The sequence below is a fragment of the Pan paniscus genome, chromosome 1 (genome assembly GCF_029289425.2).
Source record: "Pan paniscus chromosome 1, NHGRI_mPanPan1-v2.0_pri, whole genome shotgun sequence".
NCBI lineage: Eukaryota > Metazoa > Chordata > Mammalia > Primates > Hominidae > Pan > Pan paniscus.
Genome location: NC_073249.2, coordinates 64,536,818 through 64,562,109, shown reverse-complemented (window position 1 = coordinate 64,562,109; position 25,292 = coordinate 64,536,818). Strand labels below are relative to the sequence as shown.

The 25,292-nt window shown below is 37.9% G+C and overlaps 1 protein-coding gene and 1 pseudogene across 24 annotated transcripts in view; one reads left to right on the top strand and one right to left on the bottom strand.

Moving 5' to 3' along the window:
• Nucleotides 1-25,292, top strand: part of SWT1 (SWT1 RNA endoribonuclease homolog) — a 135,988-nt gene that overhangs the window by 3,684 nt on the left and 107,012 nt on the right. For 9 of the 24 annotated variants that reach the window (XM_055110460.2, XM_055110468.2, XM_055110467.2 and 6 more), the window contains exons 2-9: nucleotides 96-188; nucleotides 5,829-5,909; nucleotides 7,615-7,673; nucleotides 13,635-14,376; nucleotides 19,650-19,709; nucleotides 21,208-21,340; nucleotides 23,516-23,617; nucleotides 24,017-24,205. In XM_055110460.2, coding sequence (XP_054966435.1) covers nucleotides 105-188; nucleotides 5,829-5,909; nucleotides 7,615-7,673; nucleotides 13,635-14,376; nucleotides 19,650-19,709; nucleotides 21,208-21,340; nucleotides 23,516-23,617; nucleotides 24,017-24,205 — 1,450 coding nt within the window. In that variant the 5' untranslated portion in view covers nucleotides 96-104. The remainder of the gene's footprint in view (nucleotides 1-95; nucleotides 189-5,828; nucleotides 5,910-7,614; nucleotides 7,674-13,634; nucleotides 14,377-19,649; nucleotides 19,710-21,207; nucleotides 21,341-23,515; nucleotides 23,618-24,016; nucleotides 24,206-25,292) is intronic. The other 15 variants (XM_003815599.7, XM_008968560.3, XM_055110506.2 and 12 more) reach the window with 3 other exon arrangements.
• On the bottom strand, nucleotides 10,607-10,981 carry LOC134730183 (large ribosomal subunit protein eL22-like; annotated as a pseudogene).

Sequence of the window (25,292 nt, the reverse complement as noted above, 5' to 3'; positions counted from 1 at the left end):
GTAAAACTCCAATCTTTATATAACTGAAAGAAGACAAATTTCTATTTTCTTTTTGAGTGCAAAAGCAAATCCTATATTTTTAATGTTTATGTTAGCTTTTCAGGATGTCCAGCAAAGAATCCTGTGGGAAAAAAGAGACATCTCAGAGGAAAGACACCACCACCTCATCACCCAATTTTGGTGAAAAAGTAAGAATTTTGATTTACTGACCTAGAGATACATTTCAATTTATTTTTGTTTAATGAAAAAAATACACCTTACTATTATAATGATTTATGTAAATATTTTGTTCTGCTCAGCCGATCCAGGAAAAGTCATTTGCTTTTCCGGTTTTTTACTTGCATTGTTTTATTTATTCCTCACAACTGTATGAGGTGGGTACTATTATTCCAATTACACAGATGAAGAAACTGAGGCTTAGAGAGTAGTTTTATAGAGGTAAGTAATTTGCTTAGGTATTCCTGACTTCAATTCTAAGCCCCTTAAATCCCCTCATTCTTAGCGATAACTCAACATTGAACCATTTTCCATGTTTTCTCCTTTTTCAATTTCCTCAACGTTGGCTAGGATTGCATTCTTATCAGTCAGAATGGCCAGCGCTATGTGGCTGAGGCTAATATTGGGGAAGACATACTTACCATGTCTTTCTCTGTTCTCTCAGACACTACCTTAAGAAGTGTTTTGGGGCTGAGTGTGGTGAATCATACCTATAATCTTGGCACTTTGGGAGGCCGAGGCAGGAGGATCACTTGAGCCCAGGAGTCTAAGACCAGCCTAGGCAACATGGTGAGACCCTGTCTCTACAAAAAAAAAAAAGCCAGACGTGATGGTGTGCACCTGTGTTCTCAGCTACTCAGGAAGCTGAGGTGGGAGGAGAATCACTTGAGCCACGGAGACCAAGGCTGAAGTGAGCTATGTTCGTACCACTGCACTCCAGTCTGGCTGACAGAGTGAGATCCTGTCTCAAAAAAGAAAAAAAGAAGTAGTGTTTTGGTAGATGAAATTTAGGGTATCTCATTAATTGAGCTTGGTATTGTCTCTAGGAAGCAAAACTGCAAAACAAACAAAAAAACCATGTAATCAGTTTCATTATATACTCTCTGAATAGCATGGGTAGTTGATCATCAGTATTAGAGAGTGTTTATGCTGTGTTACTGTGCAAGATGAGAGACTAATCTGGCAAAGGTGAATATTCACAAAAAAAGTGATTTCTGTGGTGGCAGGTTAGTTCATAAGACTTTTTCATGACCTGGATGAAGTTCCAGATAGTGTGCTTTTTGGTGTTTGTTCCTTGCTTACTTACTAACTTTCTGATTACAAATTTGGTCTCGCAGGTATAGCAATATTTGGAAAGGCAGCACTGAAGCATGGCCATACAGTACTCTGTGTAATTTATATACTCAGCATCTCCATTTGCCATTATTAACTGGCATGCTGTTTGCAATTAACCCCTCATTCCTTAAACCTACTTAAAACTACTAAACTAAAAAGGTTTAGTCAGACTTTTTCTTTCCATAACTCCTATAGCAGTGGTTTCTGTGTTGCTAAATCCATTGGTCATTTCTAAGACCTCATCTGACATGGCATATCAGCAGTATTTGACATAGCTAATTACACCTTCTCCTCGAAACACTTTCACAAAGCTTTTTGTTTTTCTCTGAGTCTGCTTGCTAGGGAATTCACCTAGCTTTAGAGATACCATATTCTCCTGATTTTCCTCCTTATTGGTGACTGCTTCTCAGTGTCCTTTGCTAGTTCCTCCTCATCTTATAAAACTGTAATCTTTCAGGTACCCAGGCTTTGTTTTCCCAATTTAATAAATTGTGATTCCATTCTTTGAGTTGCTTAGGCTGAAATCCTTGTGATCGTGCTCTACCTGCACCTATCAGCAAATTCTATCAGCTTTCTTTTTATAATGTATAGGCATACCTTGGAGATATTTTGGGTTCAGTTCCAGACCAGTGTAGTAAAGCAAATAGTGCAGTAAAGTGAGTCACATGAATTTTTTGTTTACCCAGTACATATAAAAATTATGTTTAACTATATGGTAGTCTATTAAGTGTACAATGGCATTATGTCTAAAAAAATGTGCATATGTTAATTTAAAAATAGGCTCAGGCAGGAGGATCCCTTGAGCCCAGGAGTTTGAGGCTCAAGGGATCCTCCTGCCTGAGAATCGTGCCACTGCACATCAGCCTGAGCAGCAGAGCAAGACCCCATCTCTAAAAGTAGTAATAATAAATTTAAAAAATACTTCATTGCTAAAAAAATGCTAAAGATCATTTGAGTCTTCAGTGAGTCATAATCTTTGCTGCTGGAGGGACTTGCCTTGATGTTGATGGCTTGCTGACTGATGAGAGTGGTAATTACGGAAGGATGGGGTGCTGTGGCAGCGTCTTAAGACAGCAATGAAGTTTGCCACATTGACTCTCCTTTCACAAAAGATTGATCTCTGTAGCATGCAATTCAGTTTGATAACATTTTACAGCAGAACTTTCAAAATTGGAGTCAGTCTCTCAAACCCTATGTAATATTATTCTAAATCATTTGTTCTCATTTCAACAGTGTGCATGGCATCTTCACCAGGAGTAGAAATCAATCTCAAGAAACCAGTTTCATTGCTCATTTATAAGAAGCAACTCCTAATCCATGAAAGCTTTTTTTTTTTTTTTGAAACAGAGTCTCACTGTGTCTCCCAGGCTGGAGTACAGTGGTGCGATCTTGGCCCACTGCAACCTCTGCCTCCTGGGTTCAGGCGATTTTCTTGCCTCAGCCTCCCAAGTAGATGGGACTACAGGCACCCGCCACCATGCCCAGCTAATTTTTTAATATTTTTAGTAGAGATGGGGTTTCACTGTGTTGGCCAGGCTGGTCTTGAATTCCTGACCTTGTGATCCGCCTACCTCGGCCTCCCAAAGTGCTGGGATTACAGGCGTGAGCCACCGCACCCAGCCCCCATTAAAGTTTTATCATGAGATGATAGAAATTCAGACACATTTTCAACCTCTACTTCAAATTCTAGTTCTCTTGCAGTTATTTTCTCCACTGAAGTCTTGAACTGCTCAAAGTCATTCATGAGGTTTGGAATCAACTTTTCCAAACTCCTGTTAATGTTGGTATTTTGACCTACTCCCACGAATCATGAGTGTTCTAAATGGCATCTAGAATGGGGAATCCTTTCTAGAAGGTTTTCAATTTACTTTGCCTGGATCCATCAGAGGAATCACTGTCTATGGCAGCTATATAGCCTTACAATATGTATTTTTTAAATAATCAGGTGTGAAAGTTAAAGTTAGACTCCTTGATCTATGGACTGCAGAATGGATGTTGCATTAGCAAGCGTGAAAACAGCATTCATCTCTTTGTACATCTCCATCAGAGCTCTTGGGTGACCAGGTGCATTACCAGTGAACAGTAATATTTTGAAAGGAATCTTTTGTTTTTTTTTCTGAACAGTAGGTCTCAACAGTGAGCTTAAGATATTCAGTAAATCATGCTGTAAACACATGTGCTGTCATCCAGGCTTTGTTGTTTCATTTCTAGAGCACAGGCAGAGTAGATTTAACATCATTCTTAAGGTACCTAGGATTTTCTGAATGATAAGTAAGTATTGGCTTCAACTGAAAGTCACCAACTGCATTAGCCCCTAACCAGAGTCAGCCTTTCCTTTGAAGCCAGGCATTGACATCTCTCTAGCTATGAAAGTCCCAGATGGCATCATCTTTCAATATAAGACTGTTTGTCTATGTTGAAAATCCGTTGTTTAGTGTAGCAACCACCTTCATCAATGATCTCAACTAGGTTTTTTGTATAACTTGCTGTAGCTTCTATATTAGCATTTGCTGTTTCACCTTGTACTTTTATGTTACAGAGATGGCTTCATTCCTTAAACCTCATGAACCAACCTCTCTGCTAGCTTCCAAGTTTTCTTCTGAAGCTTCCTCACATCTGTGAGCCTTCATAGAATTGAAGAGAGTTAGGGCCTAGCTCTGGATCTGGCTTTGGCTAAAGGGAATGTTGTGGCTGGTTTGATTTTCTATCCAAACCACTCAAAACTTGCCCAATATCAGTAATAGGGCTGTTTTGCTTTCTTAGCATTTATGTGTTCGCTGGAGTAGTGCTTTTAATTTCCTTCAATAACTTTTCCTTTGCATTCATAACTTGTCTTAATTGTTTGGCACAAGACTAGCTTTCAGCCTGTGTTGGCTTTTGACATACCTTCCTCAGTAAGTGTAATCCTTTCTAGCTTTGATTTAAAGTGAGAGACTTATAATTCTTCCTTTCACTTGAACACTTAGAGGTCATTGTTGGGTCATTAGTAGGCTTAATTTCAGTATTCTTTTGTCTCAGGGAATAGAGAGGCCTGAGGAGAGGGAGAGAGACTGGCGAATGGGTGATTGGTGAAACAGAACACACGCAACATTTATCAGTAAAGTTTGCTGTCTCATATGGGCAGTCTGTGGCGCCCCAAAGCAACTATAATAATAACATTAAAGATCATTGATCACAGGTCCCATAGCAATATAACAACAATGAAAACATTTGAAATACTGTGAGAATTACCAAAGTGTGACACAGAGACATGAAGTGAGCACATACTGTTGGAAAAATGGTGCTAATAGACTTGCCATAAACCTTCAATTTGTAAATAATGCAATTATCTATGAAGTACAATAAAGCAAGCCACAATAAAATGAGGTATACTGGTGTTCAGAGTCTGACTATCTCCTTTACTGCTATGTCCATGATCCAAGCACCTTGTTTTCCTAAATTATTGTAATAGTTTCCAAAATAATCTCCCTACTTCTGCATTTGCTTCCTTATAGTCTGTTCTCAACACACTAGCTAATGTGGTCCTATTAAAATATAAGTACAATCATGTTACTCCTCTGCTAAATACTTTCCAGTGTTTTCCCACTTCATCCAGAATAAAAGCCAAAATCCTTACCAGGGTTGACAAAGCCACCTCCTCTCCCCATCCCATCCCCCTGACACTCTCCTGACATAATTTGCTTTTCTACTCCATGGCCTCCTTGCTGCTGTTCCAACAAGCCAGGCATGTTTCTGCCTCTGGGGCTTTGCCCTTGCTGGCATCCCCTTTGAGTTGAAAAAACTCTTTCCCTCAGTATTCTAATGGTTTGTTTCTTCACTTTATTTAGGTCTCCATTCAGATGTCAGCTCGTACCTGGGGTCTGACTACTCTGTTTAAAATGGCGAGTCTTCCCCACTGACTCCCAGCCCTTTCTGTTTCCTTTCTCTGCTTTACTGACTCCCAGCCCTTCCTGTTTCCTTTCTCTGCTTTATTTTTTTCCATAGCATCGTCTGACACACTAAATATATTACTTATTTGTAAATTCCTGTACTAGATTTTGACCTTCATGAAGAACTGTTATTATTTTTTCATTCCTCTCTCTCCACTGTCTAGAATGTCTTTGGTACATGGTAGGTACTTCAAACAAGTTTGTCCTAGGTCTGTTGAATTCAGAATCCAGTGAAAAATAAGTGGATGTGTGGTTTTGCATTGTAGAAGACTGACTGTCACCATGGCAGTGCCACCTCACAACAACCTTATCTGAGCTGTCAGCTGGCTTCCTGCTCTGATACCTATATCCCACCTCATCTCTATTTTGTGAGCATTTAGGGGTTCTGGCTTCTAGTTGAATCTCCCTTCCTTTTACCAAAGTTTGTGTATCTGTAAACATGGTTCCCCACCGAAGTTCATTATTGAATGTAAATGTTGATTTGTAATACTAGTGATGAAATAGTTCTGTTTATACTATGCTTTATTTTGTGCTTTTTAAAATTCATTTTCTTTATTGCATTCTTAGGACAAGAAAGAGAGAAAAACCCCAGCAAGTTCTACTAGTTCATCTTCTATAAGATCAGTTTCATCAGAAAAGAGAAAACTGGTGAGTGTCTAGATATAACTAACTGCAAGTTATTTATGCTAAAGTTTTAATCGACAGTGTTTGTGATATAAATTCCTCCTATACTTTTTGATAGCCAATAGGAAGTCAGTATTGTTTTCTTTCTTCTACTCACCAAACCATTTATCAAGTTTTATTATTTCTTGTACTGTTAGGCCCTACCGTGTGGGATTAGACAACTGTCATGGCTATAAATTTAGACAGTTTTTAAGTCCTCTCACATATATATGGTTTTATATATATATATTTTTTTTTTTTGAGACAGAGTCTTACTCTGTTGCCCCAGGCTGGAGTGCAGTGGTGCCACCTTGGCTCACTGCAACCTCTACCTCCTGTGTTCAAGCGATTCTCCTGCCTCAGGCTCCTTAGTAGCTGGGATTACAGGCGTGCACCACCAGGCTCAGCTAATTTTTGTATTTTTAGTAGAGAAAGGGTTTTACCTTGTTGACCAGGATGGTCTCAAACTCCTGACCTCAAGTGATCTGCCCGCCTCAGCCTCCCAGAGGTTATATTTGTCTCCTTTTGAGGTAGCCAAGGCAGATACATTGTTTGCATTTTCAGATTCAGAAATCGAAGTCTAGAAGGTTAAGTGACTTTTCCAAGGCCACAAAACTGTGTACAGCAACAGAGCCAAGTCCAGAGTTCTTTCCACTGTCATACAAATAGTTAGAAACAGTGACAGCAGATTAAACGCAATAAGCTAATCCATAGGTTAGTGGTAATGTACTTAGAACATTCAGGTTGAAGTTACGTACATATCCAGGATAGCTACATAGTTATGGTGGGTATAAGATAAGGTAGTGGAAGTTCCAGGGATGCAGAATTGTGTTTTAAGAATTTACTTGTTTTCATATAATTAAGCTGCAGTTTCTATTTATTTTTGCAATATTAACCTTCTTAAAACACCGATTTCATCCCATTTCTCCTCTGCTGAAAATCTTTACTCACTATTTGCCATTCAGGGCTCTCTCAAATTTGTTCATACCTTAACTATCCAGTTTTCTTTTTTTTTGTTGTTTTCCCTTCTTCCTTGAAAGAGGCCCTCTTGCCTTTCGCTAGGCTGGTTTATTTTCTTTCTGCTGAATTTATACCAGTTATCCTCAGTTTCTCAGAATGCCTTCTTTTACTCGTCTTTCAAGCTTTATTATTTATTGTTATTTTGTCCACCTGTTTTCCTAGGTACCTTTCCTCTTTAGGTGGTTGATATTTTGAACTGTTTTAGCACTTTTTGACTCTTCTGCTTTGACACTTACTTACATCATTATAGTAGGTTATTTGTACATGTTCTACTTCTCGTCTTTATTATTTTATGTAAAACTATAAGCTCTAAGCTCTTTAGGACATGGATTATATTTTATGTCTCTCTTACCTTTCTTGTGCTTGGCCCAGTTTCCTCAGAGTACGTAGAGAGATAGGATGGTAGCGTAGAGAGAGTCAGACAGATCTATTTACAGATGACAGATGACTGCTCTGCTGTGGACTTGCTCTGTGACTTTAAGGAAGATGCCTACCTCTGTTTGAGTTTTGTGAAACGGGGATGATGATAATATCCATCTCACCGGATTACTGGAAAGATTAAGTAAAAGTATTGTGTCAGCCTATTCACTATCATAAACTGTGGAAAAAAATATGTACCAGTGCACAATTTATGTGTCCTAAATGATAGACTTTTTTTTTTAAATTTCAGAAATCAGATCATACAGATGTTCTGTACTATAATATAAAAAGAAGACAAGGACTGAAAAGGTAAACTTCTCCTTTTTCTTTTTACTGTTTTGGTTTAGAATTATGAGACTAAATATTTGGATTTAAAAATTTTTTTTATTTACTTTGAAGAGGACTGTTTTGCATGCAAATATCTCTAGCTATATCACTGATTATGATTATAGAATTGTCTTAATATTAACTATATTTAAGAAAAAGTTGAGTGAAATAAAAATCTATGAAAACTATTGTGTAAATGACACTCAAATGTGCATTTTAATCTCAAGTGATTTGATTTTGGCACATGATTGTAACATGCGTAACTTCATTACATACACTAGTGAAGTAAGTTATGAGGCTAATTTAGAGATTTTGGATAAATCATTTTCATATATTACCCGTGAAGAGAGTATGTATCTTATAGAATTGATATGGCTTTAAAACCGTGTTGATTAACCAGTATGTGATTATAGCTAGAGAACTTGGGGAATGATGGTTGGAATAATGGAAATTATTATTCTTTAATTTCTGCACTTTTTGGATAAAAATTTCAGTGAAATTTTGGTGCAGAAAGTACTTGCTGCTAATGGGGATAAATAAGTATACAAAGTTATAACGTGTGATAAAACTTGGTAAGATCAAGGTTTCTCCAAAAATAAGAAGTTAAGGGAAAACAAGTAAGATGGCATTAAATATTATAAATAAAAGCTCTGCTTCCCAAACAATCTCAGTGTTTGCTAAAAACAAAAAAATTCAACTCGCCTCTGTCTTTTGTTCACTTTTTCTTCTGAATCATCTCCTGATACTTTGCTTCTGTGTTATTCTCTGTTGAAGTATATTCTTGCACTAATTTCATATTATGTTGACTATCCCTTGCTACATTTTTTGAACCATTTTAATGCCTTTTACACTGATATCCTTTTTTTTTTTTTTTTAAATTTTAAGTTCTAAAACACTATTTGACTTTAAACTAGTTACCTTTTGTTTAAGGACACATTTTTTGGCCCTTGATATTATATCAATATATACAAGAGGGTAAAATATAAAATGTTTTATAAAAATCTCTGTATTAATTCAGCTCTAGAGAAGTTTCTGAAATTGGTGTGCAAACAGTGAAAGCCATAATACAGATGAAAAATTAGAGATAATTTTATCATTTGGAAAGGCGGTTACAGTGCACCATTACTGTAATTTCTGTTCCATGATTTGAATACATAGAAATGTATTAGCAGTAAAAATATAAGCAAGAAGCTGGGCACAATGGGTCATACCTGTACTCCCAGCACTTTAGGAGGCCGAGGTGGGAGGAAGGCTTGAGGCCAGGAGTTTGAGACCAGCCTGGGCGATGTAGTGAGACCCCATCTCTACACACACAATTTTTTTTTTCAGAACTTAAATGCTAACTTCAGCCCAGGATTAATTTTTTTTTTTTTTTACAGCTAAACTAAAAATTACTACATGGGAACATCAATGCAACACACAAGTAAAATTTGTAAACTCAAGGCACAAACTTATAGTTAATGAGTTAATGATCATGGTAAGGGACATTGCCAAAGAGCTATTGATGCCTCAGTGAAGTCTGAAAGAAACTGCCTTCTCTGAAGGCAGAGAAGAAATATGCAAGCAATTCTGCTTCAAAGAAATTTGCACAGAAAGAGAAAATGCTAGAGCCGTTACCATAAGTGAAATTGCAAAGCCTCAGCATGTTCAACTCAATCCACAAAGCACCAAATGTTAAATTGGAGCCAAGGTAGAATTTGAACATTCAATTTTCAGCTTTGCAACTCTCAGAGCACAACAGTTTCAGGTGTGGAAACCAACTGTAGGCAAGCTCTTTTAAAAACCTGAATTTTATACACCGTAAATTCTAAAACAGAGCAGACACTTCTGCGTTATTGTTCCAGTTTCTGAAGGGCACCACAAGGCATCAGGGTCTCTTTCAAAGTCACTGGCTGCAACAATTCTGTCTTCCTAACTTTGGTAGCCCCCTCTGGTGGTTCTCTAGCCTTTGTACGCACTGAGGCACACCACTGTTTGTACGATGACTTCTGACATTAAATCCAGTCATGGCCTAAGTAGCATGAAGCAGCTGTTCCCTGGGTACCTCATGTCTCCTTGGCATGGGAGGTTTCCCAGTGACTTCTTCGTGCCCCCATTCAGGAGAGCCTCCAGAGCTCTCGGCACAAAGGGCCCCTAACTCTGGGTCCCACACAGGAGGCCACATCTGGAAGCTCTATTCCTCTAGCTCCCTCTGCTGGAAACCAAAGTGACAGTTTGTTGCAAAGACTTGTAGAAACAGATTATGTATAAACTCATTCTTTTATGCATTTACTTAATTTAGAACCTGGGACTTTTTAACAGTCGCTGTCCAAACCTTTTATGGTGGGTGATGGACTATGCAGCAGTGCTGAAGGAGCACAGTTTCTTTCTATAGGACTATAGGAAGAAAAGGATTAGTATACATAATTGTGTACATCAAGACAAATTTATAATAAAAAAAGAAAGATGAAGGGCCCAGAAACCTGCATTTTATTGACACTGTCATTTTCCACAGGGAATCTTAGGCAGACGTCACCTGTTTTCTTTTAAGTAATGAGAGAAGCCCACTTGTATTCCTGAATCATTTTTTGAGAAAAGCACCAGAGACGATTGACAGTCACACTTTTTAAAATAAAACAGTGACTACCTCTAGCCTACATCTCCCCACCCTCATCTACCTGCCCAATGGTTGTCAGTTCCCCTAAAGTCACCGTCTCCTTCTATTCTGGTATTACCATTAGAATTGAAATTTTCAAACAGGAAAAAAAAAAAAAAGTCTAGTTACAAATGAGTGCATGGCATCCCGAATGAAGCCCTTTGACTGTGATTTCTAATTTTCTGTTCAATCCATACTGCACAGATACAAGGATGAACCACCATTTTGGTTCCCAAGTTTTATTCAAGAATTCGTATAAAATATTCCACATAAGTGAATTTTAATCCTCGTCTTCCTCCTCTTGTTTGTTCTGGTTAATTTGGAAGTAACGTAATTCATAACCCCTTTTGCTGTTAGCAGTTACGCACGTCCAATCACGTAGATTGTTCTTCTTCAAATATTTCTTATTTCAAATACCTTTTGGGAAGAGGCATCTCAGAAGTCATGGTGATCTTGCCCTTGCTCCTTTTGATCACAACCCCTCCAATGACATTCCTAGCTTTTCTGCTCACTTTGATCCTCTTGCAAAAACTGCTCAAAATTGGCAGCATCCATGATCCATCTTCTATGGGGTGGGTGCAATCAAGAGTGAACTTCAGAACCTGCTTCTTTTTTTTTTGCTCCCCTTTACCACAAGGTTTTTCATGGGTGCCATGGTGGCAGTGAAGGCAGAAAGGGCATTTTTTTTTTTTCTGTTGCCTAGGCTGGAGTGCAGTGGCACAGTCTCGGCTCACTGCAGCCTCCAACTCCTGGGCTCAAGTGATCCTCCCACTTCAGCCTCCCAAGTAGCTGGGACTACAGGCGCATGCCACCACTGCACTTCAGCCTGGGTGATAGATTGAGACTCTGTCAAACCAACGAAGACATACCTACATTCATGCATGCATATATGATGAAAACTCAGGTGAAACTCCTATAAAAACTCTGTTTATGGTTTGCTCTTACATAATTAATTATTTGAGAAGTCACTTGTTAAATGTGTCTCTCTTGCTGGGCTGTAACCTAATTGAGGGTAAAGACTCTGCTGTGTCCTCTACTGCCTCTTGGGTGCCTACCAGAGTGATGGCACTGAAAAGGCACACATTTACTGATATAAATTAATAGATTGTGTTTGACATTTTTCCCCTTTTTTTCTCACTACAAAGTAATATCTACTTTTATTAAGCAGGAAAATATAATTATCACCTCTAGCTATTGCTGTTTCTAACATTTTAGCACCTTTCTGGCCTTTTTACTATGCTTGTTTAAGATGTTGAGACCATATTATATGTACAGATTTGTATCCTGCTTGTTTTTGATTTTCAGTATGTTTTATGTCACTGAAGACTTTTCATAAACATCCTTTTAAAAAACTGTGATATTCCGTCATATGAATATGTCACTTTTTAAAGTCATTTCCAAAATTTTAGCAGTTACTTTGTACCTGATTGTTTTGCTATCATAAGTAATCCTGAATTAAATATCTTTTAATATTTTTTTCATGTGTGATTTTCTTCACCTCGGTATGGTTTCTAAAATGAGAATTTCAGATGTAAAAAAATGACCATTTTTAGAGTTTTAAATTTATATTCACATTTCTTTGTGGGACTGTTATGTTGTTTTACATTTCTACCAGCAACATGTGAGAGTGTCCATTTTACAACCTCTTGCCAGTATTTGATGTTATTGTAAAATCTTTGCTAATTTGATAGAAGAAAATGGTACGGGCCAGCTGCGGTGGCTCACACCTGTAATCCCAGCACTTTGGGAGGCTGAGGTGGGCAGATCACGAGGTCAAATCGAGACCATCCTGGCCAACATGATGAAACCCCGTCTCCACTAAAATACAAAAAACTAGCCGGGCGTGGTGGTGTGTGCCTGTAGTCCCAGCTACTTGGGAGGCTGAGGCAGGGGAATCGCTTGAACCTGGGAGGCGGAGGTTGTGGTGAGCCAAGATTGTGCCACTGCAGTCCAGCCTGGCGACAAAGCGAGACTCCGTCTCAAAAAAAAAAAAAAAGAAGAAAATGGTATGTTATTGTTATTATTAGCATGTCTGTGATTGCTAGAGAAGTCAAACTTTTTAAAAATGTTTATTAGCTGTTTTCTTTTATTAATTTTCTGTTTATGCCCTATTCTAGAATCTTAGTAGTTTTTGATGAGCTTTTTATCTACTAAGGCTAGTAAGCTTATTAACATTATTTTGCTAGAAGTTAGTACATCTAACAAATACCATTTCCTAGTTCTTTAAATTTTTATTAATTTTTAATATGCTAAAGTTTTAAAGTAAATAGTCACATATTATCAGTGTTATCCTTTGTTATTTCTCCCACTGTTTTTAAGTTTGGGAAGTTCTCTATTAAGAAATCAGGTTGGGCATAGTGGCTCATGCCTGTAGCCTCAGCACACTGGGGAGGCTAAGGTGGGCAGATCGCTTGAGCCCAGGAGTTCGACCAGCCTGGGCAACATGGTGAAACCCTGTCTCTACCAAAAAAAAAAAAAAAAACAAAAAAAAAACAAAAATTAGTCAGATGTGGTAGTGTGCATCTGTAGTGCCAGCTACTCAGGAGGCTGAGGCAGGAGGATCTCTTGAGCCTGATATGTTGAGTTTGGAGTGAGCCAAGATCGCGCCACTGCACTCCAGCCTGGTGACAAAGTGAGGCGCTGTTTCAAAAAAAGAAAAAAGAGAAATTGGATAGGCCGGGGTACAGTGGCTCACACCTGTAATCCTAGCACCTTGGGAGGCCGAGGCAAGTGGATTGCTTGAGCCCAGGAGTTTGAGACCAGCCTGGGCAACATAGCAAAACCTTGTCACTACAAAAAAATTACAAAAATTAGCTAGGCATTGTGGCATGCTCCTGTAGTCCCAGTTACGTGGTAGTCTGGGAGGTAGAAGGATTGCCTGAGCCTGGGAGGTTGAAGCTGCAGTGAGCCATGTTTGCATCACTGCACTCTAGCCTAGGCAACAGAGTGAGAACCCGTCTCAAAAAAAATGAAATCACACATACGTACTGTTTTTCCTCACTGGTTTTTAAGGGTTTAATATGAAGCACAAAATTATTATGATAATAATAATAATTTTACACTTAAGCATTTAGTCCATTTGGAATTTATGTTGTTACTATTTAAAGTTGTAATTTTTTTTTCCAAATAGCAAACTAATTATTCTAACACCATTAAGTGAGTAATCCTTTCCACTTCATTCTTAATGTAGCTATTTCTACTTTTTATGAAGCTTAATGTCAGCCCAATTCTGTTATTCTAACTAAAATGATAGAGTGCAACATTATGTATAATTATAATGTAACCTAGGTTTCTGTGCTGTTTTACAGATTGAGAGTAGAAATTGACACTCTCAGAAGGAGACCAAAAATCGGTTCTTCATCCCAAAGACCTATTAAACTCAAAGAAGCATCATATTCAAATGATAATCCAATTATTTTGCAGAGTCCTTCTTCAAATGGAACTAAAAAAGACATACATAAATGTGTAGACTTTAAACCTAAAGATATCAAATTGACAAATGCTGGGAGCAAGCTTGACCATGGAATTAAAAGCCTTAGTAGTCCTAAGATTGCCAGTGATGTGAAACCTAAAGCCGAAGGCCAGGGAAGTGAAAATAAATGGTCTCCTTTACTTGTTCAGAGAGAGAAGATGAAAGAACTCAAGAAAGAAAGAAACAGTAAATTTAGAGACAATTCTGAAAAATGTGTCTTAGAGAAATGGAAGAGAAATCAATTTTCTCAGGATTATAACTCCAACAAGATAATTAAGGAACCCTTGGGATCTAAAAGACAGAAGATCAGTTTCAAAATCCCTATAAAATCCCGTGACACCCTCCAGAAACTTGTAGAAGAAAATGTCTTCAACATAGATTCTAATAATTCGAAGACTAAGCAGGAAGAAAGAGAATACCTGGAAAGCTCCCAGGTTTCATTAAATGTGACTAGGCAGAAAACTGAACATTTACTTTCAGATTTCACATATAAGCGGACTGTTCATGAGTGGAAACGAAAACATCATTATGACCATCAAGAAAGTAATGATTCACATTCTAGGGAAAACCTAACCCAGGTAAGGTAGTAAAAAATGAAGAATATAGGTTTTAACTGAGAGTTTATTAATATAGTTAAGTTTTTTCTGTATTTCTATATTTTTTTCTGTTTTTTTTTTTTGTTGTTGTTGTTTGTTTTTTGTTTTTGAGACAGGGTCTCACTCCGTTGCCCAAGCTGGAGTGCAGTGGCACGATCCTGGCTCACTGCAGCCTTGACCTCCTGGGTTCAAGCAATCCTCCTGCCTCAGCCTCCCTAGTAGCTGGGACTATAGGCACACATCACCGCACTGGGCTAACTTTGGTGTTTTTTGCAGAGATGAGGTTTCACCATGTTGCTTAGGCTGGTCTTGAACTCCTGGGCTGAAGCAGTTCACCCCTGCTCAGCCTCCCAAAATGCAGGGATTACAGACGTGAGCCACTGCACATGGCCTTTTTAGTTGTTTCTATTACTGATGATAATCATAGATGGCTGATTCAAATTTATTCATGAAGATATATGTTGGTTTCTTTATTTTACTCTCTTTAATTCCAACTTTTTTAGGAAGATATTTTGGCAGGTATCAAGGATTCATAATAGAAAGGAATGTGTAAAAATGTGGTGAGAAGCAGTTATAGATAGTCCTTTGAAAAAAGCATTGTATGCTGGAGAACACTCAGGGGACAATATTCTGAATAGTCTTTAAACAGATTATTTTTTTCAGTGTCACCGTGTACCAGGCACCACAATAAAATAGCTTGTAAGAGATAACACAGTTTGTTTTCAGGGACTTATTCAAGTGAAGAGAGACACAAGCAATTTCCTTAAATAGGAAAAGTATAATACCTATCACTTAATAAGAGAATACACAGCAGGGGATTAATATAGCTTTGGTACATCATGAAACAATTAGTTTAGAAAGGTATACTGGAGGGGACTGGATACAATGGCTCACGCCTATAATCCCAGTGTTTTGGGAGGCCCAGGCAGGCAGATTGTCTGAGGCCAGGAATTCAAGACCAGCCTGGGCAACATACCGAGACGGGTCTCAACAAAAACATAAGAATTAGCTGGGTGTGGTGGCGTGAGTCTGTGGTCCCAGCTATTCAGGTGACTGAGGTGGGAGGATCACTTGAGCCCAGGAGCTCAAGGTTATGGTGAGCTGATCATGTAACTGCACTCCAACCTAGGTGACAGAAAGAGACCTTATCTCCAAAAAAAAAAAAAAAAAAAAAAGATTTACTGGAGGCTGGAGGGAGTAACATTTAAACAGACCTAAAGAATGAGTCGAAGTTACTTAAGTGGAGGTGAAGTGAGGTAGAATGGGAGAAGCCGGGATATTTTAGGCAGAGGGAGCTACATGAGCAGGGATCTAGGCTAGAAAGCTTGGCACATCTATTTTGCTTTAAAATTATGTAATGTAATTGGCATTTATGGACTACTTTGAGAACCTAATCTCTATAATTTTGTTTCTATGTCAAATAAAGTTACTTATCTTCAAGAGAACTTTCAGAACTGTGGAACCTCGGAATTTTAGAACTTCAGAAATTCTGAAATGTAGAGACCACTGATAAACAGGGATGGTTAAGCCTACCTGCTTTTAGTTATTAAGACTGTGGACTGTGGCCAGGCCTGGTGCCTCACACCTGTAATCCCAGCACTTTGGGAGGCCGAGGTGGGCGGATCACGAGGTCAGGAGATCGAGACCATCCTGGCTAACACAGTGAAACCTCATCTCTACTAAAAATACAAAAAATTAGCTGGGCATGGTGGCAGGCACCTGTAGTCCCAGCCACTTGGGAGATTGAGGCAGGAGAATGGCGTGAACCTGGGAGGCGGCCCTCGCAGTGAGCCAAGATCGCGCCACTGCACTCCAGCCTGGGCGACAGAGCAAGACTCCGTCTTAAAAAAAAAAAAAAAAAGACTATGGATTGCAATGGTAAGATATTTCTTACGAAAAATGGAGGAATTATAACTAAGGAGGCCAGAAGAGCTTGGGAATTAGTATTTTTAGTTTAAGTGAACTGGAAGGGGCCCAAAGAGGGCAAGAATTGAGTTTGAATTGAGTTTGTTTTCACTGCTTTCTTAAAGGAAAGAACCTCCAGTTTTTCTTCTTGTGTTATAACCATTTCTCTAGAGTAGAATGAAAGAAAGGAACTTGAAGTTGCCAGTATGTTCAGTGATCATCATTGTGTCATTGCCTGGTTTTCCCATTGTGCTGTACATCTAAGGAATAGCATGAGAAATCTCTGCAGGGCGTTGTATAGTTTCTTTTGGTCTCTATGTAGAATTACTACACTAACCAAAAGAGGTACATAGCAAGAATATTAAGTTGCAGAAGAAGCAGTTTTTCCATGACCACTTTCCAGTTATTGGAATTTAGACTCTTTATAAACTGTTCTCAGATAGCAGCATTATCAGGCTTAAAGTCATTTAGACACAGAAACAGCAAGTAAATATTGTCCTTATCTTGTGTATATTATCTTCAGCATATTATTGACAGCAGATAATCATCTTAATACCCTGTTTGTTTTTATGTTTTACCCACTAATTCCTCAGTAGATAATTATTTTCCTAAAATAATGAGTATACTTTACAAGGAAAATAATTGTATTTTCTTTTTCTGGATTTAGTTATGCTTTCTAAAGGAAAAATAACTCTTTTGTTTCTTAGGTTTTATAGTTCTTTGATATAGACCCCTCTCAAATTGCAAACCTCCCCCTCATTGAAAATTAATGTCCTAGAGATTTATAGTTTATCGGCTACTTTTAAAAACAGCATCACATTTAATTCTTACAAGACTAAAGTAGGAATTCGTTCATTTATCAAACATCTATTAAAGGTACCTAGTGTGTATCAGGCATTTTTCTAGGTACTAGATATTTAGAAATGAGTAAGATGATTGTTAGCCTCAAGAAGTTCCCAGGGAGGCAGACTAGTAAGTAAAAAAATATGATTGTACTATAGTGAAGTAAATACCACAGTCCTACAAATTGGGTGTGATGTTAGTATAAATCTCCGGGTAAGTTAAAGAAGGGCTCACTAAAGTGGTGGTTCTAAAGCCTCATCTCGAAGGACATGTGGGGTGAGGACTAGATGTGCTGTCCAGCTAGGGTAGAGGGCCAGTGTATGTAATGGCACAGAGTTGTAAAACTGCATGGAAGGAAGGTACATGAGCACATAGGTTGTCAGTATGACTAGAGTCAAGATGGGTAGAGAATCTATAGGAAAGGAAGTTGGAGAGAAAGCCAGGGTCTCTAGACAATGGATGATTTCGTATCATGGGAAAGACTGGTTTTTATCTCGTAGATGGAAGAGAGCCACTGAACCACAGTCAGGGAAATAATATAATTGTGTTTTCCATTTGGAATCACTTTGGTAGATAGAACCATTATTATCTTTGTTACGATATTCCCTTTTGTCATTCTCACGAAAGGCTTTATCCCAACCTATGTATTTGATAAGGCATGGTGGGGGAGGCAAACAGTTAAATGCATTAACTTTTCTGGATTGTTCGGTGGTGGAAAATTCATTGTAGTCACTGTAGGTGGCCCATGAATAGAGAGAGCAAAGGGTAATAGTAACCAAAGGAAGAGAATAAAGAGATGTAGAATGTCAAAAGCCACAAGTTCTGATAATAATCTCTGGCTTGTTTGGCACTTCTTAAAGAGAACTTTAAAGATCAGTGAGATTTAAAGTTATATGGAGAAGGGATTATGACTCTCAGGGTCATGGAATAGTAAAACTATAATGAGCCTATGTGTGTGAAGTGTGTTGTTATATCATGTGAAGTTTGATGTTGGTTGGAAGCTGATTTCCCAGTAAAGCATTTAGCCTGAAAGTTCAGGCGGAAGCTGAATTCTCAGTAAAGCATTTCTACGTATGATGTACTTGTTTAAAGAGTGTTTGTGTGGGCGCAGTGGCTCGTGCCTATAATCCCAGCACTTTGGGAGGCTGAGGTGGGCAGATCACTTGGGGTCAGGAGTTTGAGACCAGCTTGGCCAACATGGTGAAGCCCTGTCTCTACTAAAAATACAAAAATTAGCTGGGTATGGTGGCGGGCCTGTAGTCGCAGCTACTTGGGAGGCTGAGGCAGAAGAATCGCTTGAACCTGGGAGGTGGAGGTTGTAGTGACCTGAGATCATGCCACTACACTCCACCCTGGGCAACAGAGCGAGACTCTGTCTCAAAAAAAGAAAAGAAGAGTGTTTGTAGTTCATACCAGAAATAGATTTCCGTAAAGTACATGTTAGTTTGGAGTTACTTTGGAGAATTCTTAGAAGGTTATAATTCATTCGTTCTTTTGCTGAGCTTCCTGTCACCTGTATGTAGGGTCAGGTAGGTCTCATCCACTCAGCAGAAATGCCAGTGGAAAATTGGAATTTGGAGGGAGATTTTCAGACTTTGTTTGAAGACAAAATATAAAACAGAAACCCCTGGTGCTCTAACTACATATAATATAACCGTGCATTGTTCAGCTTTTCTTTTTTAGCCTTATTATAATCCTCAAGTTCCTTCTGTTGTTTTATCATGTCACTTGTAGAAATGACTTAGTTGCTCCTGGATGAAAATTTTTCACCACTGAAGGCCAACTTGTTTACCTTTGCATTCATTATTTCTCTTTTTTTGGGGTGGCATGTAATTTTATTCTTAGAATATAGTATTTTTATGAATCTGTATATGAAGAATTCTACCATGTTTCATGACTTGATAGAATGGGGCTTCTCTATTCTAGGGACAGTTTCTCATCTGGAGGCAATTTTGCCCCTCAGGGGACATTTGGCAATGCCAGGAAACATTTTCGATTGTCAAGATTGAGGTTGGGGCTGGCACTACGGCTCACGCCTGTAATCCCAGTACTTTGGGAAGCTGAGGCGGGTGGATCACTTGAACTCAGGATTTCGAGACCAGCCTGGGCAACATGACAAAACCCCATCTTTACAAAATATACAAAAATTAGCCGGGTGTGTTGTTGTGCCTGTGGTCCCAGCTACTCAGGTGGCTGAGGCGGGAGGATCGCTTGAGTCCAGGAGGTTGAGGCTGTGGTGAACCACAGTTGTGCCATTGCACTCCAGTTTGGGTGACAGAGTGAGACCCTGTCTTTAAAAAAAAAAAAAAAGTTTGGGAGTAGGGGTAGGTGGGTAGTACTACTGACATTCTGGAGGATAGAGGTCAGTGATACTGCTAACCATCCTGCAATATACAGGGCAACCCCTAAAGTGAATTATCTGACCCTGAAGGTTAATAGTGACAAGGTTGAAAAACCCTATTTAGGTTATGCTTTATTCTTAGCTAATGAAATTACTTTCATTTCAGAATTTTGAAGCACCATGTTCTTCCGTGTCATCTGAAAGTATCCAGGATGCAGATCAAGAGGTTATTGATATTCTTGTTTACTTTGATATTTTTAATGAAATTAAGTCAAACAGTTCCTACTTTTAATAAAAAATAATGACTGTAGAAACCCTGATAATATGAAAATAACAATGATGTCTCTATTTAAATCAATATGTAGGGTTTTATGAAGTCGTCCAAAACTATTCAGAAAAGTATACTTTAGTACTTTTTACTTTTGTTTCTAGTAAGGTTATCTATTGTGAACAAAGAGCATGAAACCAGTGGCCCACAAGTAATCTGAATTTTGATTTAATATTATGACACTTTCCCTGTTTATGCCTAGGGTTGCCAAAATGCAGTAGGACATTAACATGTTTTTACTTCATTTTAAAAATCATCAATAAGATGAAAACATTATTCAATGAAAATGAGAGTACATGAGTGTTTATCTTTTTACCTGTTGCTTCATTTCCCAACCAGAGTCCCCTGACTGATCTTCATAGAATTTTATGTTGACTTGTCCTAAGTTAAGATGAGATTCGTGGAACACTTTGTAATTGTCTTTTTAAAGACTTTCAGGCAAAGCACCGTGGCTCAAGCCTGTAATCCCAGCACTTTGGGAGGCCAAGGCGGGTGGATTACCCGAGGTCAGGAGTTCGAGACCAGCCTGGCCAACATGTGAAACCCTTTCTCTACTAAAAATACAGAAATTAGCTGGGCATGGTGGTACATGCATGTAATCCCAGCTACTCAGGAGGCTGAGGCAGGAGACTTACTGGAGCCCGGGAGATGGAGGTTGCAGTGAGCCAAGATCATGCCACTGCACTTCAGCCTGGCTGACAGAGCAAGACTGTGTCTCAAAACAAAACAAAAAACTTTCAGACTATGTTAATTGATTTTTATTTATGACAGTCAATTGTATTTTTCTGTTTTGAGGTGCTCCTTGATAGAAGAAAGATGTCTCACCTCTGATCTAAAGCTAGACTGTATTTTCATTTCTTTGTGTCACAATACATCAGAGAAGTATTTCTGTGAAGCGAGAATGGTTTTAAGATCTAGATTTCAGTTTATGATGGTTCATAACAATCTTAGAAATCTCAAGAAGAATGCTTACTGTCAAGATAAAAAAAATTTGACTCCTAAAATGAAGTGAGGATTGGAATGAGAATGAACTTACTTTAATGTCTAGGTATTTGGCTCTGTGCAAGGAGCTTCACCTAGCTTATTTCATTTATTCCTCACAAAAATCCTAAAGGAAATAGATATTAAAGATTCCTACTTTGTGAATTAACAAACTGAGTCCCAAAGTTGTTAAATAATTTGCTTGCATAGGTTATGGAGGTAAGAAGAAAACTATTTTGAAAACCACGTGTGTGTTTATAAATCTTTATTCTTTTACTATGCTCCTTCAGAGTTTTATAAAATTTTTTCTTTCCATAAACCATCTCAAGTGAATTAATTAAGAATTAATTGCTTTCCTCTCTTGTCAGTCTGCAAAGTAACTCAAAATATTTCACTGGGGTCTTTTACACTTTAGATGCAGATAGTAGAAGAGCTTCATGCTGCACGTGTGGGAAAAAGTGTGGATTTACCTGGAGAGTTAATGAGTATGGAAATTGACTTAGAAGATGATGTACATTCCTCCTCTGGTATACCCTATATGTTGATGTGTATGCTCTCCTATGCTTTCCTAAAAATTAATGTGCCAATATTCAATTTTTATAATATTTAGATGAAAAATGTTAAAATGTGACCACTTGAAATGAATGATTAAGTAATAGTTTATTTTTTAGGTACAGGAATTAGATCCAATATTTGTCTTATTGGTTTTACATATTTCATATTATTGGATAGTTAGATATATTTTCTCTTTTTCTGTCAAGAGGTAGTAATTAGAATTATGAGTTGTCTTTTATTCTTGCTGTTATAACTTTAACAATTTCAATGATGTAAAGCACTGATCAGAAATAATGCAGAATAGCTGGTGCAGTGGCTCATGCCTGTAATTCCAGCATTTTGGAAGGCTGAGATGGGAGGATTGCCTGAACCCAGGAGTTCAAGACCAGCCTGGGCAACATAGTGAGACCTCCTGTCTACAGAAAATAAAGTTAGCTAGGTGTGATGGGATGCGCCTGTAGTCGCAGCTGCTCAGGAGGCTGAGGTGGGAGGATTGCTTGAGCCTGGGAGGTTGAGGCTGCAGTGTGCCAAGATTGTGCCACCGCATTCCAGCCTTGGTGACAGAACAAGACCCTCTCTCTCTCAAAAAAAAAAAAAAAAAAAAAAAAAAGAAGAAAGAATGCAGATTGCTTGAAGGTATTATATTTATTGATTTCTTATTCATGTTGTGAAATTTTGATCATTTTTTTTTGCTACTGGGAGAAGATAATGATAGAGATTATCCAAAATCTATCAGTGTACTGTTTCAAATTCCATTTTTAAAAATGGCAATGCTGACCGGGCACGGTGGCTCACGCCTGTAATCCCAGCACTTTGGGAGGCCAAGGAGGGTGGATCACCTGAGGTTAGGAGTTCGAGACCAGTCTGGCCAACATAGTGAAACCCCATCTCTACTAAAAATACGAAAAATTAGCTTGGTATGGTGGCCCATGCCTGTATCCCCAGCTACTCAGGAGGCTGAGGCAGGAGAATGGCTTGAACCTGGGAAGCAGAGGTTGCAGTGAGCCAAGATTGAGCCACTGCATTCCAGTCTGGGCAACAAGAGCAAAAATCCATCTCAAAAAAAAAAAAAAAAAAAGTAATGCTACCTTACATTCACATTGCAGTTTTCATCTTTCATGTGTTTTCCTATGTATTATCTGATCCTCAAAATGGTCCTATGCAATAACAATGCTAGAATTATTATGTATTTTCTTTTTTTGTTTGTTTGTGGGTTTTTCTTTTGTTTTTGTTTTTTTGAGACGGAGTCTCCCTCTGTTATCCAGGCTGGAATTGGAGCTATCTCCACTCACTGCAACCTGTGCCTCCCAGGTTCAAGCAATTCTCCTGCCTCAGCCTCCCAAGTAGCTGGGACTACAGGCGTGTGCCACCATGCCTGGCTAATTTTTAGTAGAGATGGAGTTCCACTGTGTTGGCCAGGCTGATCTCGAACTCCTGACCTCAGGTGATTGGCCCGCCTCGACCTCTCAAAGTGCTGGGATTATGGGCGTGAGCCACCCCGCCCAGCATGTATTTTCTTTTACACATATTCATCTTTCAATTATATTCACTCAGGATATGTTAAAATTAGCTTATAATTACTAAGTGCACAACTACCGGTGATCCATGACAGAAGTTAGAAACATAATTACTCCCCAGGCAAGTCAGTTCATAATTTAAAATCCACCTACAAGCAATTTATAGTATTCTACTAGTGGGTGATTAAACATTGATTACTATTCTTTCTCTTAAGAATCGAAGTAAAAGCAATTTTGTTTTTATTGTCTAAAGGACTTCTCTTAAGAATGCTCTCAAAAACATTCTCCATGGCTGGTTTTTCACAGTCTTGGCCCCAGGTTTCCTGTGTATTTCTGCTTTGCCAACCCTTACCTTCTCTGCCCACTTTGACTTAGACGATTCTGCACCCCACTCCCACTCCAAACAGGGGTTGCTATTCCTATCGAGAGGACCTTAATTGATTGGGGAGAAATTTACTTGGCAACAAGGATACGGGCCGGATAGATATCAGCTTGAGAGTCTAGCCAACTGTGTAAATCTCTGATACGGTTAACAAGACAAAGAGGCGTTTTAAATTTAATTGAATTTTCAATGCTTCTGTAATATCAAAATTTTAGTCATTATATAAGTCTGTTATCAAGTGTCATGAAATATTTGCTCTTTTTCTTTAGCAAATAATACTTCAGACAGAAAGCTTCTAATTGTTATTGACACAAATATTCTGATGAATCATCTCAAATTTGTTAGAATTTTGAAGACAACAGAAGTACCAGGTATTTACAGAACATATTTAAAGATTCTGATTTTCTTCCTTAAGTTGATATTTTATATTAACAATGATGTGGCTTTTTTTGCCATGAACATGTCTCCATTTAGATATGCTATATATTAAGCATATTCAGTGTTATAAGTTTATAAAAGCCTTTACAGGTTAAACTAGCAATCTGAACTCACTCTTTTTTTGATCTCCAAGAGTAATTATTTTTTTAACATTCTTTTGACACATTATTTTCTTTTTAATTTCCATTTTATAATATATTGTCTCTCAATTTATTGTGAATTTCTTAAAGGTAGGGACTTTGTGCTTTAAAACTTTCACCTCTTGGACAGCAATTCCATTTAGTAGCTCAATAAATGTTTGTTAAATTCTAAGAAATCTTTTTATTTTTTAGGTTTTGACAAACTTGTGTTAATAATTCCCTGGGTCGTTATGCAAGAGCTAGATCGTATGAAGGAAGGAAAACTACTAAAACGTGCCCAGCACAAAGCTATACCTGCAGTTCATTTCATCAATGACAGTCTCAAAAATCAAGATAGAAAGCTATGGGGTCAGTCAATACAACTTGCATCCCAAAAACATTGTAAGTATTGTTCTCTCAGAGTGCCTCCTGATTAATACTTGTTTGGGTGCAGACTCATTATTGGAGGGAAATGGTGCAAAACTTTTAAAACATTTAAACCCATTGGAATGTGAAATGGAAGGGGCATTGTGATGGTTTGTGGCTTAGTTTAGGAGTCTTTGACTTTTATTTTTCTGCTTCTCCTAGACGTTTTTACATTATGTCTATATTTCACAGATAGTGACTGTATAGTTGTGTATGCATAATTATCTATATCCCAGAACCTTGGACTCCTTTTTTAAAAATACCATTGCTGAGTGATGAAGTCTGTAAGTGATCTAGGTTTCTAGTCTGTTAACATCACCATATGCAGTTAATGTACTGTGGAGACGATGTTACTTTCCTGTGGTTTGTCAGAATCGGTAATAATGAATGAGGTGTTTTTACAATAAAGTAGTGTATAGATTTTCCCCTCATTTAATTTTTTTCAATATTAGTTTCTATTAAGTCATTTAAAAAATTGCTTTAGTCTTAGAAGCTAAGGATGTTCTTTATGTTTTATATAATTTGCTGGAAAAATATCTATATATAAAGGAACACTTATTTCTGTGGAGTTTATACATATATATTTAGAAGACTTATTTCATTCTTTCAGAACTTGTTTCTTCCCAGCTCAGAATTATTTATATATGTAAGCTTACATTATTTTAAATACCACGGATTTGTACTGTCCACTGCACCCATATTCACCATAAGATTTGAAAGAATTCATCTTAAGAGGAATCCAATTATGGTATTAACTATGAGAAGGCTTTAAAAGCCATGATTAGATTCATCTTAAGATGAATTACTTTAGTCGAAAATTTTTGTTTAGTCTTAAAATTTTGAAGAAAAAGGGTCTCTACCATTCATTCATTGTCTAAACAAATATTTATTAGTTCTTAGTATATTCCAGATATAATGCTTATGAATTTTGAGTGAAGATGGTCCATGTCAAGTAGCTTTAGTTGACTATAATTTTAGCCTTGTCCTTAACTATTTGCAAAATTATATTTATTTGATATAGTATTGATCTATTATAGTGAGAGGAACATAGGATTTGAAATAT